Below are 16,452 nucleotides of genomic sequence, written 5' to 3'. Positions count from 1 at the left end.
AACTACTGTAACATCAAAATATTTCTTACCACTGTCTTGCCCTTGATTCTACCTCACATCACCAACTGAATCAACCAGGTCTGTAGTCTTATTTATGACATGACTTAATTTTCTTGTGTGATTTTGGAGATTGGATCCTAATTCTGAATGTCAAAAATGTGTTAAAATTCAAATTATACTGATAATCAAAAGTGTTCTTTACTTTTTGAGCAGTATTGTACACCCTCCAATGTAATTGGTTCTTGTGTGACTAATATTTAAATTCAAAATAAAACATAATTCGGAAACCACACAAAATGTGGTAACCAAAGAAATAGGAGAAAAGTAACAGTAATAGTAAAGAAATAAGTAGATATGAATCAAACTGAACAGCGAGAAAGATGGTGATGGGAGGAAAGAGACTTATTTGTATGTGTTTGGTAGGTACTTTTAGAGGAGAACCATCACAGATGTGGGATGTGAAAAGCTATATTTCAGCAAAGAGAGATAGCTGTCAGAAACTAACCTGCAAGTTGTATTAAGAATTATTTATCATGAACTACAACATTCTCTTTGTGCTCACACAGCTGCAATTAAGAATAATAAAATTATCAGAAATTTTCTACACTGAAAGAAAGCTTGCATGTCCTCATTTAAGCTAAGAAGCTGCTGATTCTTTGCTACAGCTTACTTACTATTTCCATCACTGCAACTAATAATTTCCAAAGAATTAGCTAAATTATGCAAGAATAGATCTCTCTTTATGGTCAACACACTTTCCAATCATGCAGCTAGCAAGTCTTCAATTCTTGGAGTAAATGATCATATAATTTGTAGAATGGGAGTGTCTAGCAAGATGTATTTTGTTGTGAGAGGCTAATAATACATATTTAAATTTAATGTTTAATTTCCACAGTCCAAATTTCTCACTATATATCAGCCTATCATGTGTTAAAAATGTTTACACACAAATAAAGATCCCGCAATGAATCCTACACTATGAGAAAACTCTTCACAGAAATTATTTTTGTATGGTGTAATGTGGTTTCACAAATCACAGTTCATTCATAATCCATTTTCATTATTATTATTATTATTATTATTATTATGTATTGAGTATTGGAAAATGAGTACTATAATTCCACAACTTTTGAAGCAAGTTCTGCATTGTGTATAGTCACATATTGTGCGCAGTATTTGTACTGCTGCATTACATATTGTCTTTTGATTGGCTGAATTACTCTTGCAGATAATCCTATATGACAACAGGAAATGAAAGTATATAAAATGTATAAATAAGTATACTTCAGTCACATTATTGAAGGTGCACTAGATAATATCTGTGAAGAACAAGGTATACAACGGTGAGAACCAGTGCCACAGTCTACACACTTCTTGGGAGTCAATACCTTTTATTATTATCTGAAAGATCATATCACTTAACTTGTATGTGCAGTGGACTTTCCTAATGCAGGGACACTTCATCAAACTGTCATGGATATAAGTAAAACTATTTTATGGAGTCTATTGGGGTTCCAAAGTTTGCAACAGTTCATGGTGTGTGCATGCAGTGAGGACATTTTGGACATTCACGATTGGTTTCTGATGTCATGGTTTTGAAGAATGTTCTTTCAGTAATGAAAGATTTGTGTGTATCTGTCATTATAGTCTGCTTCTTCTGTTAGAGTGAGAAATCCACTCACAGAAGGTTGTAAAATTATTTTGGACATAAACTGTACATCACATTGTTGCTTCCTGGTGGATTAAAATTGTGTAATGAACCACGATTTGAACACAGAACATATGCCTTTTGTAGGAAAATGCTCCACTGATTAAGCTAACAATGTACAGCTCATGAAGCACCCTCACAGCAGTACTTCCACCAGTACCTCTGTCCTACTTTCCAGACTTCAAGGCAGAAGTTTTAAGTTCAAGTCATGGTCTGCCCCACAGTTTTAATTTGCCACGAAGTTTCAAATCAGCACACACTCAATTGCAAACTGAAAATTAATTCTGGAAACCATTCTCCAGGCTATGGCTAAGCTGTTTCTCCACGACATTTTTTCCAGGAGTGCTAGTCCAACTAGGTAAGCAGGGAAACTTCTGTGATGTTTGAAAGGTAGAAGAGAGTTCCTGCCAGAAGTAAACCTGTGAAGGCAAGCTGAGTGTCACGCTTGGAAAGTTTAGTTGGTACAGCATTTGCCCATGAATAGCAAAAGTTATGGGTTTGATTCTCAATTCAGCATGCATTTCTAATCTAACAGGATTTTTTTTAGTGTAAATCCCTAACAAAAATTCACATCCAGCAATATTAGTTCTTAAATTTGAACAGCAAGTTGAAGAAATATTTACATTGAAACCTGCATGTTCTGCATCACTGTTGTAAAGATTCACCCAGACCCAGCATTCATTTAGATGCCTGTGATAATCCTCCTAAACATAGACTAAAATTGAACAGTGGAAACACTTTTAATACACAGGACTGAACCAAGAAAGTCCCCCTTCCGACTCCTGGTTTGACATATTGTTGAACAGTCCAACCAGTTTTCAGAATTTTGTGCTGTTGATGAAAATTTCATACTTCCCAACTGACACATTTGGAGCCACACATGAAGCACTGAAGAACAGACTTACTTTAAGAAATGACAGTATCTTTTAGCATCTACTACAACTGATTTGCTCTTTAAAATTCAGTCTAGTCTCAACAAGCTGGCTACAATCTAAGCTGTCCATGGGCAAAAGATGTAATGTTGTGATTATTAACTAGTGCTGGGAGGGGGTATAGTCCTGGGAACTTACAGCATATGATGGTCATATTTGTTGTTGTTGTTGTTGTTGTTGTGGTCTTCAGTCCTGAGACTGGTTTGATGCAGCTCTCCATGCTTCCCTATCCTGTGCAAGTTTCTTCATCTCCCAGTACCTACTGCAACCTACATCCTGCTGAATCTGCTTAGTGTATTCATCTCTTGGTCTCCCTCTACGATTTTTACCCTCCATGCTGCCCTCCAATGCTAAATTTGTGATTCCTTGATGCCTCAGAACATGTCCTACCAACCGGTCCCTTTTTCTTGTCAAGTTGTGCCACAAACTCCTCTTCTCCCCAATTCTATTCAGTACCTCCTCATTAGTTATGTGATCTACCCATCTAATCTTCAGCATTCTTCTGTAGCACCACATTTCGAAAGCTTCTATTCTCTTCCCGTCCAAGCTATTTATTGGCCATGTTTCACTTCCATACATGGCTACACTCCATACAAATACTTTCAGAAACGACTTCCTGACACTTAAATCTATACTCGATGTTAACAAATTTCTCTTCTTCAGAAACGCTTTCCTTGCCATTGCCAGTCTACATTTTATATCTTCTCTACTTCGACCATCATCAGTTATTTTGCTCCCCAAATAGCAAAACTTCTTTACTACTTTAAGTGTCTCATTTCCTAACCTAATTCCCTCAGCATCACCCGACTTAATTCGACTACATTCCATTATCCTCGTTTTGCTTTTGTTGATGTTCATCCTGTCCATCCCGTTCAACTGCTCTTCCAAGTCCTTTGCTGTCTCTGACAGAATTACAATGTCATCGGCAAACCTCAAAGTTTTTATTTCTTCTCCATGGATTTTAATACCTACTCCGAATTTTTCTTTTGTTTCCTTTACTGCTTGCTCAATATACAGAGTGAATAACATTGGGGAGAAGCTACAACCCTGTCTCACTCCCTTCCCAACCACTGCTTCCCTTTCATGCCCTTCGACTCTTATAACTGCCATCTGGTTTCTGTACAAATTGTAAATAGCCTTTCGCTCCCTGTATTTTACCCCTGCCACCTTTAGAATTTGAAAGAGAGTATTCCAGTCAACATTGCCAAAAGCTTTCCCTAAGTCTACAAATGCTAGAAACGTAGGTTTGCCTTTCCTTAATCTTTCTTCTAAGATAAGTCGTAAGGTCAGTATTGCCTCACGTGTTCCCATATTTCTACGGAATCCAAACTGATCTTCCCCGAGGTCGGATTCTACCAGTTTTTCCATTCGTCTGTAAAGAATTCTCGTTAGTATTTTGTAGTATTTTGCAGCTGTGACTTATTAAACTGATAGTTTGGTAATTTTCACATCTGTCAACACCTGCTTTCTTTGGGATTTGAATTATTATATTCTTCTTGAAGTCTGAGGGTACTTCGCCTGTCACATACATCTTGGTCACCAGATGGTAGAGTTTTGTCAGGACTGGCTCTCCCAAGGCCGTCAGTAGTTCTAATGGAATGTTGTCTACACACACACACACAGAGAGAGAGAGAGAGAGAGAGAGAGAGAGAGAGAGAGAGAGAGAGAGGGGGGAGGGGGGGGAGGAGGAAATGGACCACAAAGAATAGGAGCTGTAAAGATGAGCAGAAAGTAGCCAATACACACCTATGAGGCTCTTACCACAAGATAGTATGTAAGTTATGACACAATGTGTGTGTGAACAAGGAAACAGTACGTACAGGAAATTATGTATAAGTGTACAATTTGTTACATCCAATATGGTAGCAGTATGAAAATATTGCTCATATGAAAGGAGTTAAATTCATGACTACTTTGCTTCTCTTGGGAGTTAGACAATCCTGCAGTTCTAAAAAACTAGTAACACTTTTTTTTAAAACTTCTAGCAATATGTATTTCTTACTGTAAATAAGCAGCAGATGAGTTTTGCTATTTGGGCACCAAAATAGCTGACGACAGCTGAAGTAGAGAGGATATAAAATGCAAACAGTCTGTAACACAAGAAATATAAAAAGAGGTATTTGTTAACACAAATACAAATTTCAACATTACGAAGTTGTTTTTGAAAGTATTTTTCTAGAGTATGCCCTGGTACAGATGTGAAAAAATAGAAGATAAGCAATTCAGACAAGAAGAGAACAGAAGCTTTTGAAATGTGGTGCAAATAAAGAATGATGAACATTAGACGAATAAATGGAGTAACTATTGAGGAGGTACTGAATCAGATTGGGAAAAAAAAGAAATTTATTGCACATCTTAACCAAAACAAGTGATTGACTGATATTACACAGCTTATGGGGTGAAAGAATTATCAATTTCATAATGGTGGTCAAAATTGTGGGGGGACCAAGGCTGTAAGCCAGTTCAAATGGATGTGGATGCAACAGTCACGCAGAGGCTTGCACAGGATATAACAGCGTGGAGAGTTGAATCAAAGCAGTCTTTGGACTGAAGACCAGAACAACAACAAAAATGTGGAATTAACTGCTAATATTTTATTTCTGCTATTTTGTTGAAAACACATTTTGAGACTGTGATTGTATACAAAATAACAAAACACAGGCTGACTCTTGTAGAGAAGATGACAGCAACCAGTCAATTTTTATAATGCTATTTACTCATATAAGTAGTACCATTACTGGTTTCCAACTGACAGTTTTGTCATCAGACGGCTTGTTCACATTGGGATACATTTCTGTAGTAGTTTACATTACTTTCACTTTTTTTTCCCCCACACGGTGAAAATTCCTTGGGCTGGTGGTGCCCTACAACCAAAGCACAGTGTGTGAAACTGTCTATTTAATGGTAACTGTGCCTTATAATGATTTCAAACAACAAATGATGTAAACAAATTAACATTAATAATTTGAAAAAGCCCAAAAAATTAATGTAAAATACAACAAAAATGTATCTTAAAGTGAACAAGACATCTGATGACAAACCAGTCGGTTCGGAATCAGTAATGGTGCTATTTATTTGAGTAAATAGCATTATAAAAAGAGGCTGTTTGCTATTATCTCCTCTGCAAGAATCAACCTGTATTTTGTTCCTGGGATACTTTACTTTCTGTGGTATCCTACAAGTGTGTTACAGTATTACACAAGCAGCATGATCAATTATATCTTCCTCATCATACTCACTAAGTATTTCCTGTTGATGCAGGTGCTGATACTCCTCTTGTCGTAAATTTAAAAGCTGCTCTTCTTGCTGTCGTTCTTTCTCTAAGAGATGCTGCAAATGCTCCACATTAGCTTCGCTTGCACTTAATGACAGCAGTTGAGAAATCATATGATCTGTTGTTTGCTCAACTGAAACACAAATGAAAGTAAATTATGCACAACACACAATTGTCCTTAGCAAAAGGAAACTTGGTAAAATTCCCAGATAGCATCACAAGTTATCAAGAAATTACACTGGTGCTCAACTACCTGATACATAATAAGAACAAATTTGCAACTTTCTACAATGAGGAGTTTAAGATTCTGAGATGTTAACAAAAAAAAAAAAAGAGATTTTTTTTTGGGTCCAATCACAATTTCAGTTGTCATACCTGTTTGCAAATGTTCAATTAAACGTCGTCTTTCTGATTCACGCTCTCGGTGAGCACGCTGAATCTCATCTTCTAGTCTGATCTGTTGTTCCAGTAAATCTCCCAGCAACTGCAAATGAAACAGTAATACTATAATTATTACAAGAATCATGCAACATTAGATTTATAAAATAAAAATAATCTTGAAAGGGCAAGGAATTGCTAAATGATTAACTGAAGATTATTTTTCCAGATAATAATCATGTAAAGTGGAAGATGACACTGAAGGCACTACTGAGGACGTGAGTCCAGTGAGCAACAAGCTAAATTACAGGAAAAGGAATAATGTCTGTGGAGGTGCTAGGGAAAGAAGGGTAAAGGATCCAGACAAAAGTTTACAATCTTGACAGTCAATAAGAGGGTCCACGGACACTCTCAAGAAACTGAAATCCATTATAGTCTCCCACTGCATCAGCACAGTAACAAAAGAGATTGAAACAAATATGGAAATATATCCACTAAGAATAGCATACAAAGTTACATCCCCAGCAAATTTAGAAAAATTAAAAGCAATTAATCATGAAAGAAATTTTAGAGTAGCCAGGAGGGTCTCAGGTAGAAAGCTCATTATGGAACGGGCACACACTATGAGGCTGAGCTGGAAAAAGATTGGAGCTTTCTGCAGATGCACTTTTGTCAGGCTCTTTAAAGCTTGCAATGGGGTCCCTAGGCTATGTCTTTTCAGCAGCCTAAATGAATATGAGAGGAAATAGAACTCCATTGGGTTGATCAAGGCATACATGGCAGAGATGAATTTGAATGGGATGTGCACAGGTGTGATGCATGGTGGTACCAACTCAACAGTACATATCATTGCAATTTAGGGTCTGATCTGAGGGGGGAGGGGGAGAGGTTGGGAGAAGAGGAGTATATATTGAGGCAAGGATGTATATATGCGCATTTTAGTATTCACAGATTTCACTTCAGCACTGACAGATTATGAAGCTGATGCAGTGAAAGATCAAAATTTATGTGTATAAGTATTGATATAATTATAGCATAAGGACTGACAAATAGCATGAAATTTTAAGACAATTTTCTGAGTAAGACTAATAAGCTGCTGGAAGCAAAGAAAGAAGAAAAATGGATTGAAGATTACAGTTTAATGTCCCACCAATAACAAGATAATTAGAAACAAGCTTGTATTGGACAAGATGGAGAAAATAATTCACATATGATCTTATCAAAAGTAACATTCTGCACTCATTTCATATAATTGAGAGGAACCACAAATAACCTAAACCAGATTAGTTGGCTGGGGATTTCAACCACACTCCTCTCAAATACGAGACCAGTTGTGACATATTGCTTTTTAGCCTTAGGGAACAAACTTTCTTTATTAAACAATGGAAAATCCAGGATGGAATGTAACAATATTGTGGAAAGGAAAGTTGCTACTCACCACATAGCAGAGGTGCTGAGTTGCAGATGGGCACAACAAAAAGACTGTCACAAATATTAGATGGCAAACACACACACACACACACACACACACACACACACACACACACACACACACACACACACACACACGACTGCAGTCTCGGGCAACTGAAGCCAGCCACAGTTGCCTGAGACTGCAGTCGTGTGCGCGTGAGTGTGTGTGTGTGTGTGTGTGTGTGTGTGTGTGTGTGTGTGTTTATGTTTGCCGTCTACTTCTGATGAAGGCCTTACTGGCTGAAAGCTATTATTTGTGACAGTCTTTTTGTTGTGCCTATCTGCCACTCAGCATCTCCACTATATGGTGAGTAGCAACTTTCCTTTTCACAATATTGTTACTTTCTCTATTGGTTTCCTATAGAAGTGGGATTTATTTTAATTCGCAGTAAGTTTAAACGAATATGATGTGAGATGAGAGACCACCACAGCAGACATATAATGCAATGAAATTGTAAGAATTTTGCCGACTGTGGCAGGTCACAGCAGACGTTTCAGGCTGTGTCCCGTGTAAGTATCTCTACTAGTAGGCAATAATCAAGTGACTTGATTTATTCAGTACAACTGGCTTCTGGGTGGATTCTAGTGCTTCAAACTGTTCCAGCACTGGCATAGCCTAAAACTCATATGATTTTTCATGATGTTAATAGAAACTTTTCAGGATACTAAAGTAGAAAGAACAGTACCAAAAGATCTACATCTACATCATATTCTGCAAGCCACATAATGACGTGTGGCAGAGGGTACTTTCAGTACCACTATCTGATCCCTCCAACCCTTTTCCACTCGCGAATAGTGTGTGGGAAGAATGACTATCACTAAGCCTCTGTATTGGCTCTAATTTCTTGAATTTTCTCCTCGTGGTCAATACGCGAGATGTATGTGGGTGGGGGTGGGGTGGAGTGGTGGGGGGTGGGCGTGTGTGTGGGGGGGGGGGGGGGGAGGGGGGAGTAATATGTTGTCTGACTCCTGAAATTTCAACAGCACAACGTCTCTCTTGCAATGTCTGCCAGTGGAGTTTGTTTAGCATCTCGGTATTGCTTTCTCACCAGCTAAACAATCCCGTGACGAAACACGCCACTCTTCATAGGATCTTGTCATCTCCTCTATCAGTCCTATCTGATAGGGATTCCAGACAGATGAACAATACCCAAGAATCAGGGGAACAAGCACCTTATAAGCCACTTCTTTCATGGGTGAGTTACATTTCCCTAAGATTCTTCTGATATATCCGAGTCTTGTGTCTGCTTTTCCCACTATCTGTTTTATGTGGTCACTCCACTTAAGGTCACTCTGGATAGTTACGCCTAGATATTTTATGGCAGATGCTGTCTTCAGCTGTTTGTCATCAACAGCGTAGCTGTATAGTAGTGGATTTCTTTTCCCATGTCTGCGCAATATGTTACTTTTATTTAGGTTCACAATCAACTGCCAGAGTCTGCATCATTCATCAATTCTCTGCAGGTCGTTCTGCAAATTCTTACTACCTTCTGGCGTTGATACTTTGGTATAAACAACTGTACCATCTGCGAATAGCCTTAAAGAGCATCCAACGCTTTCTACTAGATCATTTACATATATTGTAAACAGTAACAGGCCTATCACACTTCCCAATAGTACTCCAGATATTACCTTTACCTCTGTCAATTTAGTTCCATTAAGAGGGACGTGTTGATTTCCATCTGCAAGAAAGTCCTGAATCCAATCGCAGCTCTGCTCTGATACTCTGTAAGCTTGTATTTTTTTTCATTAAACGGCAATGCGAGATGGTGTCAAATGCCTTACTGAAGTCAAGGAACATGGCATCAGCCTGAGTGCTGTTGTCCACTGTGCTGTGGATCTCATGGAGGAACAGAGTGAGCTGAGTTCCGCAGGATGTCTATCTGTGGAATCCATGTTGATTTTTATAGAGGAGCTGTTCATTTTCCAAAAACGTCATAATTGATAAGCATAAAGCACGTTCCATAATTCTACAACAGATTGATGTCAATGATATAGGTCTATAATTGTGTGGATCTGTCTTACGGCCTTTCTCAAAAATGAGAATGACCTGTGTTTTTTTTCAGTCATTAGGTACCTTTCATTGCTCAAGCGATCTATGATAAATTACTGCTAGAAAGGGAGCAAGTTCTTTCGCATAATCTTTATAGAATCTTATATGTGTCTCATCTGGCCCTGAAGCCTTTCCACTACTAAGTGATTGTAGTTGCTTTTCAGCTCTGCGATCGACTATCTCAATATCTGCCATTTCGACATTCGTATGACGATTGAAAAGAGGGACAGTGTTATGATCTTCCGCGGTGAAACAACTTCAGAACACTGAATTCAATTTTTCGGCCCTCTCTCTGTTATCTTCCATTTCGGAGCCGGTGTGGTCGCTGAGAGAATGAATAGATGATTTTGACCCACTTGCTAGGAGGTATAAATCAGAAGACAACTTCAATTAGTGGAAGAGAGAAGAGCATCAATGGAAACTTTCAAGAACTGAGGCAAAATTCCATAAATATGTAACTACTGAAATACCCACGATTATCATCTTCAGAATATATCAGAGATGATGGTAGCAGCACAATTATGGAGCATGTCACTATAGTTTGCACATGGCAGCCACTAATCTCCTAGTTCGTGGCAGATCTTACAGATCACAATGCTAAATGTACACTCATGCTCATAAATTAAGGATAATGCTGATACATGGTGAAACAACACTCTTGTAGGCAGTTTCCAGGTCTAAATCACCTAAGGGTTTGACCGTGTGGAGCATTTGAACTGTGGTCGTTGCATGGTGGCGCAGGCAGCAGTCCACATATGCAGAGGTGTGTTGGTGCATGTCAGAGTAGGGTGCAGCGAGTAATTGTGCAGATGTTTTCAGACATGCTAATGGTGACTGTGTGTTGAAAATGGCTCAAAGAACACATATTGATGACGTTATGAAGGGTAGAATGCTAGGGCGACTGGAGGCTGGTCTAACACAGCAGGTCATAGCATGGACCCTCCGTGTGCCACAAAGTGTTATCTCAAGATTATGGCAATGATTCCAGTACACAGGAAACATATCCAGATACTACAGTATGGGATGTCCACAGTGTACAACACCACAAGAAGACCGATACCTCACCATCAGAGCCCGCAGACAGCCACGGAGTACTGCAGGTAGTCTTGCTCGGGACCTTACCGCAGCCACTGGAACAGTTCTCTCCAGACACACAGTCTACAGACGATAGAACAGACATGGTTTATTTGCCCGGAGACCAGCAAGGTGCCTTCCACTGACCCCTGGTCATAGGAGAGCCTGTAAAGCCTGGTGGCAAGAACACAGTATATGGTCATTGGAACAGTGGTCCCAGGTTATGTTCATGGACGTGTCCAGGTATAGTCTGAACAGTGATTCTCGCGGTTTTCATCTGGCGTGAACCAGATACCAACCCCTTAATGTCCTTGAAAGGGACCTGTACGGAGGTCATGGTTTGATGGTGTGGGGTGGGATTATGATTGGTATACGTACACCCCTGCATTTCCTTGACAGAGGAACTGTAACAGGTCAGGTGTATCAGGACGTCAGATTGCACCAGTATGTCTGCCTTTTCAGGGGTGCAGTGGGTCCACCTTCCTCCTGATGGATGATAACGCACGGCCCCAACGAGCTGCCATCATGGAGGAGTACCTTGAAACAGAAGATATCAGGTGAATGGAGTGGCCTGCCTGTTCTCCAGACCTAAACCCCACTGAGCACGTCTGGGATGCTCTCGGCCAACGTATCTCTGCACATCTTCAAACCCCTAAGACACTTCAGAAACTCTGACAGGCACTGGTGCAAGAATGGGAGGCTATACCCCAGCAGCTTCTTGGCCACCTGATCCAGAGTATGCCAACCCATTGATTGGCCTGTGTACGTGTGCATGGTGATCATATCCCATATTGATGTCAGGGTACATGCACAGGAAACAGTGGCGTTTTGTAGCACATGTAATTTGGGATGGTTTTCTCAACTTATCACCAATACCATGGACTTACAGATCTGTGTCGTGTGTTCCCTATGTGCCTATGCCATTAGCGCCAATTATGTGTAGTGCCACGTTGTGTGGCACCACATTCTGCGATTATCCTTAATTTATGAGCATGAGTGTAGTTGTGGCACAATGTGGTATAATGAAACATTGCTTTGCTTCACTTGGCGTGCTGACTGATGTTGCTAGCAATGTGCATTTCCAAACAGCTTGGAAACATGGGCAGTAACTCCACTTATTGCCCCCTGTGCACGCCTATGGTCACATTTGTTAGTTCAAAGAATACTCATAAACCACTTCCCACATTGCGGCACAGTGATTCACCAACTTCTGACGTGGTGATAGCTCCTGAAAAGCCTGTCACATAATGTCAGTGAGGGCAGCAGGGTCTTCTGTATGTCCACAGTGTTTTGCAGTGCACATGAATGTGGACTGTCTGGATCAGTGGGCACACTGTGTCCATTGTGGAAAACATGAGCATCTCCAAACTGTCTGCCATAAACCAGCAGACACTGAACCCTGTTCTCTGCATGTGCTATGGATGGTGCGTGAAGTTCATGCAATTGTTCCTCAGGGTGGCCCTATCACTATTTAGTTGTTCATCAACTTCACAACTGCGAACCAAGACTTCAACTTCCAGGTGGACACAGGACTTCTGTTTTCTTGGTGAACCTCCAAATGTATGTTCATCTGAAGTCCCCAGAATTGGGCAAACCCTCCCGTTTGTTGGTCACTTATGGTGACAATTCAATCAAAACTAATCACAAAATGATTTAAACATATCTGTATGGTGCAAAAAGTGACAACTGACTATGAATAATGAAAAGTGTGAAGCAATTCACATGAGTACTAAAAGGAATCTGCTACATTTCAGTTATGTAATAAATCACACAAATCTTTGAATTTAACTGAATACTTAGGGATTACAATTATTCTTGTCCGTCCTCTTCTGGAGTATTGCTACATGGTGTGGGATCTGCATAAGATAAGACTGATAGAGAACACAGGAAAAGTTCAAGAAGGGGAACTCATTTTGTATTTTCATGAAATAGGAGACAGAATGCCACAGACATAATACGTGAATTAGGGTGTAAATAATTAAACCAAAGGCTTTTTTCTTCTTCTTTCTTTCTTTTTTCTTGCAGCAGGATCTTTCTATGAAATTTCAATCACCAATCTCCAAATGCAAAAATATTTTGTTGGCATTAACCTGCACAGGAAGAATTGATCATTGTAATAAGTAACAGATCTCACACGGAAAGATTTAACGGCTCATGTGCTGTTCGAGACTGGAACAGCAGAAAAATAGCTTGATGGTGGTCTGATGAACCCTCGGCAAGGCACTTAATTGTGAATTGCAGAGTAGTAATGTAGATGCAGATTCCCCTCTGCGACAAATTTGCAACCACTATTGCCTACAAAAAGGTCACACAGCTGATAAAACTGTTAGTTATCAATAGCTGCTCATCCAGAAACATTTTTGGTCTGGAAAACTTCACATTGTTTGCATTCTAAATCACTGTCGAGGTTCATGTCTCCTGGGGAACTCAATGACCTTTATGCCACTTTTGCAACTACCTTCAAACATGGTCTGGGTTGTGCCGTAGATTTCCACGCTCATATCTTGTGTCCAGACGCAGTGCTCCATTTCTGCTGGGCACAACCCATTCCAGTCTCCTTATGGAAGGGCATCCAGCAGAAACTCGAATGCAGCCATGAGGCTGGGGAGACTGAACCTGTTAAAACCAACACTTGGGGGACATTCCTGGTAGGGGTTAAGAAACCCAATGACTCCCTACCGATATCTGTAGACTTTATACCGACAATCAATGCCCAGGCACAAGTAAAGACCTACCTAATACCACGTATAGACAACCTCGTCACAAAGCTTATCGAAGGTGAATATTTTTCTAAGACAGACCTTGCCAATGTATATTTGCAGATCTGTCTGGATGAGGAGTCACAATGCATCATGATAATCAACATTCCCTTCGGCTAATACAAATACAAGCACTTGCCTTTTGGGTCACTACCATTCTGGCAATTTTCCAGAGAAAATCTGAACAGTTACCCATATCCATCCCTGCTTGCTCTAACTAGTTGTCGTGGGCACTGCAAGTCAGGACCACCTGCGCAGCCTTAGCGCCCTATTTACTATGTTGCACGATGCAGGGCTTAAGTGCCGCTTACTTAAATACCAATTTTTTCATGAGCTCGAGGATAACTCAGACACTTGCTTGACAAAGAAGGGATCCAGTCCACTGACTGCAAAGTCATGGCTATTGACACTCTACCTAGCCCCTAAAATGTACAGGAGCTGCAGGCTTGATTGAGAAAGGTAAATTATCACTCAAGTTCCTCCCACAAGCAGCCCATATCAAGTCTCCACTAAACCAGTTGAGGGAGAAACGTATTCAGTATAGGTGGACAGCTGCTGTGAAGTTGAAGTGTATGCTGCATGTAGCGCCCTGCCTTATGCCCTTTTCCCCACCATGTCCACTGATTTTGGGCACAGATGCCTTTCCATATGGCATTGGTGCAGGGCTCTTGCATAGGAATAATGATGTTACTGAGCCTATGTGTCAAAGATGTTGGCACCCACTCATAAGAACAAATCCTAGATAAAAAAAAAACTTTAGCGATTGTCTTTACAATTAAGAAGTTCCATGTCTACCTGTCTGGGACAAAGGTCAGTTTAATTATCAACCACAAACAGCTGGTAGCACTATTTGGATCGCATTATAGTCATCTAGAATGTACAGTGCAATGATCCAACATTGCAAGCTTTTGCTCAGCTTCTATATTTATACCATAAAATACAACCTCACAACATAACACATGCATGCGGATGCTCAACCTCATCTGCCTGTGGGATTCATCCCAGCATTTGACCAGTACAAAATCCCACGTTTCCACATAGATAAGGAATGGCGACAAACTTTTGACAAGTTTCGCATTACAGTTATTCAAATCACTCATCGTGACCCTCTCTTGCAGCGAGTCACACACTCTGTCCCTGAGGGGTCACCCAGACACTTTTCAAAGAATGTCAATCTGGAGCTCCAGGCCTGTGCCTGCCTCTTCCACCATCTGTTGGTCATCACCAATGGCTCCCTTGATTGGTGCTTAGGTGGATACTCACCAAATCTTTATCCTGAAAAACCCTGTGGCCTCAAGTCTTACAGCTACTCTATCACGTGCAATGGGGAATTCACAGATGAAGGCCCTCATGTGGCAACATGCTTACCAGCCAGTGATAAACAAGGACGTGGAAGCCATGGTGCACAGCTCTTCTACTTGTGCCCATCATCACCCTCTGGCCCTTCCCCCATCACCTCTGGGACCACATTCATTTGAACTTAGTAGGCCCTTTTCAGGGCACGATATGGCTTACTGTCATGGATGCTTACAATCCATATGCAGTCAGCATGTCATCCACTGCAATGCACTCATCCAGACTCTCACCATAGATGAGCTTCCTCAAAACATCGTGTCAGACAATGAAGCCCAATTCACAGCAACACTGTTGAACAATTCTGTTCTTTAAACGGCATCAAACACCTGTTTAGTCTGCCATTTCACCCATCCTCCAATGGTGAAGGCACAACACTTTTACAGAGACAAAAGACGCATGGACACTGGCTACAGCAGTTACCACCCTTTGGCAGCACCTTACGACAACTGACTCTTCTAGGAGTTTGGAGCACCGTCATACCTACCAACTCCATCCACACCTAATGATTGCACCACTGTTGGTGGTCCAACTGGACCTGGAAAGCCTGCCTATGCTGGGCCCATAACTGCACTGGTATAACTTGCATTACAGAACCCCAGCAGCAGTTTGCATAGATGTGGGCAAAGAAGACTCCATGCATTCTCTATATCGTGGTCAACATTACCCATGTCACTGCATCCCACTGCTTTGCCAGGTGCTCCCTGTTCCTCACACCAGTCAGAAGGCTTAAGTGCAGGGCAGTAATCATGCTGCCAGTTTACCTTCCGAAACATCACTCGGGTTGCTTCTCCCAGCCCTGTATGCCTATTTCACAGGGGGTGGGATCTGGTATCTGGCCTGGTGATTTTGAAAGCCCACTGGAGAGCAATGAATTCAACTTTGACTGTTAGATGCCACTGCTACACCTGTGAATGCTTGTGGCACCACACTGCAGTTCTGGCTTTAATGTGTCACAGAGCCATGCCTATCTTGAAGGCCAATTAGCGTTTGTGGTCATATCTTAAAGCTAGCTGTGTCACAGCTCTGACTTCAGTGTTGTCTTTGTCTTGCACTCTTACTGCTAGCCGTAATGCACTGTTGTTCTTGTTTTCCCACTGTGCTACATCATTGGTTACTCTGGATTACCTGATGGACTTATTTTTTTTTTTTTCACGGCAATTCCACTTATCTTTTCTCTGTTGCTGTCTTTCCATCAGTGCTCAGTAATTTGTTGGTAACAACTGAAAGCTGGTCAGCCTGTCTCTGTTGGTTCTTTTAGTCATTCCAGGTCTTTTCTACATTCCATTCACAATAGTGGCAAACAATTTTGACTCTTTTTGATGATTAAAGTACTGATGATTTAAAGGAGAGGATGTTACAAAAATATTATGTTATAAACGTACCACACAGGAAATCAGGAGTTGTTCCTAAGAACATCAACTTCAGAGGAAATCATGAATCAACAA

General features: G+C 40.6%; 1 protein-coding gene across 1 annotated transcript in view; it reads right to left on the bottom strand.

Annotated features, from left to right (window-relative positions):
* Window positions 1-16,452, bottom strand: part of LOC124612866 (E3 ubiquitin-protein ligase LRSAM1-like) — a 185,757-nt gene that overhangs the window by 61,026 nt on the left and 108,279 nt on the right. The window contains exons 8-9 of the mRNA XM_047141297.1: window positions 6,290-6,398; window positions 5,880-6,047 (exon numbers count right to left, since the gene is read on the bottom strand). Of these exons, the coding sequence (XP_046997253.1) occupies window positions 5,880-6,047; window positions 6,290-6,398 (277 nt within the window). The remainder of the gene's footprint in view (window positions 1-5,879; window positions 6,048-6,289; window positions 6,399-16,452) is intronic.

The sequence above is a fragment of the Schistocerca americana genome, chromosome 4 (assembly GCF_021461395.2).
Source record: "Schistocerca americana isolate TAMUIC-IGC-003095 chromosome 4, iqSchAmer2.1, whole genome shotgun sequence".
Classification (NCBI taxonomy): Eukaryota; Metazoa; Arthropoda; class Insecta; order Orthoptera; family Acrididae; genus Schistocerca; species Schistocerca americana.
Note: the sequence above shows the minus strand (reverse complement) of the source record. Positions and strands in the feature narration are given on the sequence as shown.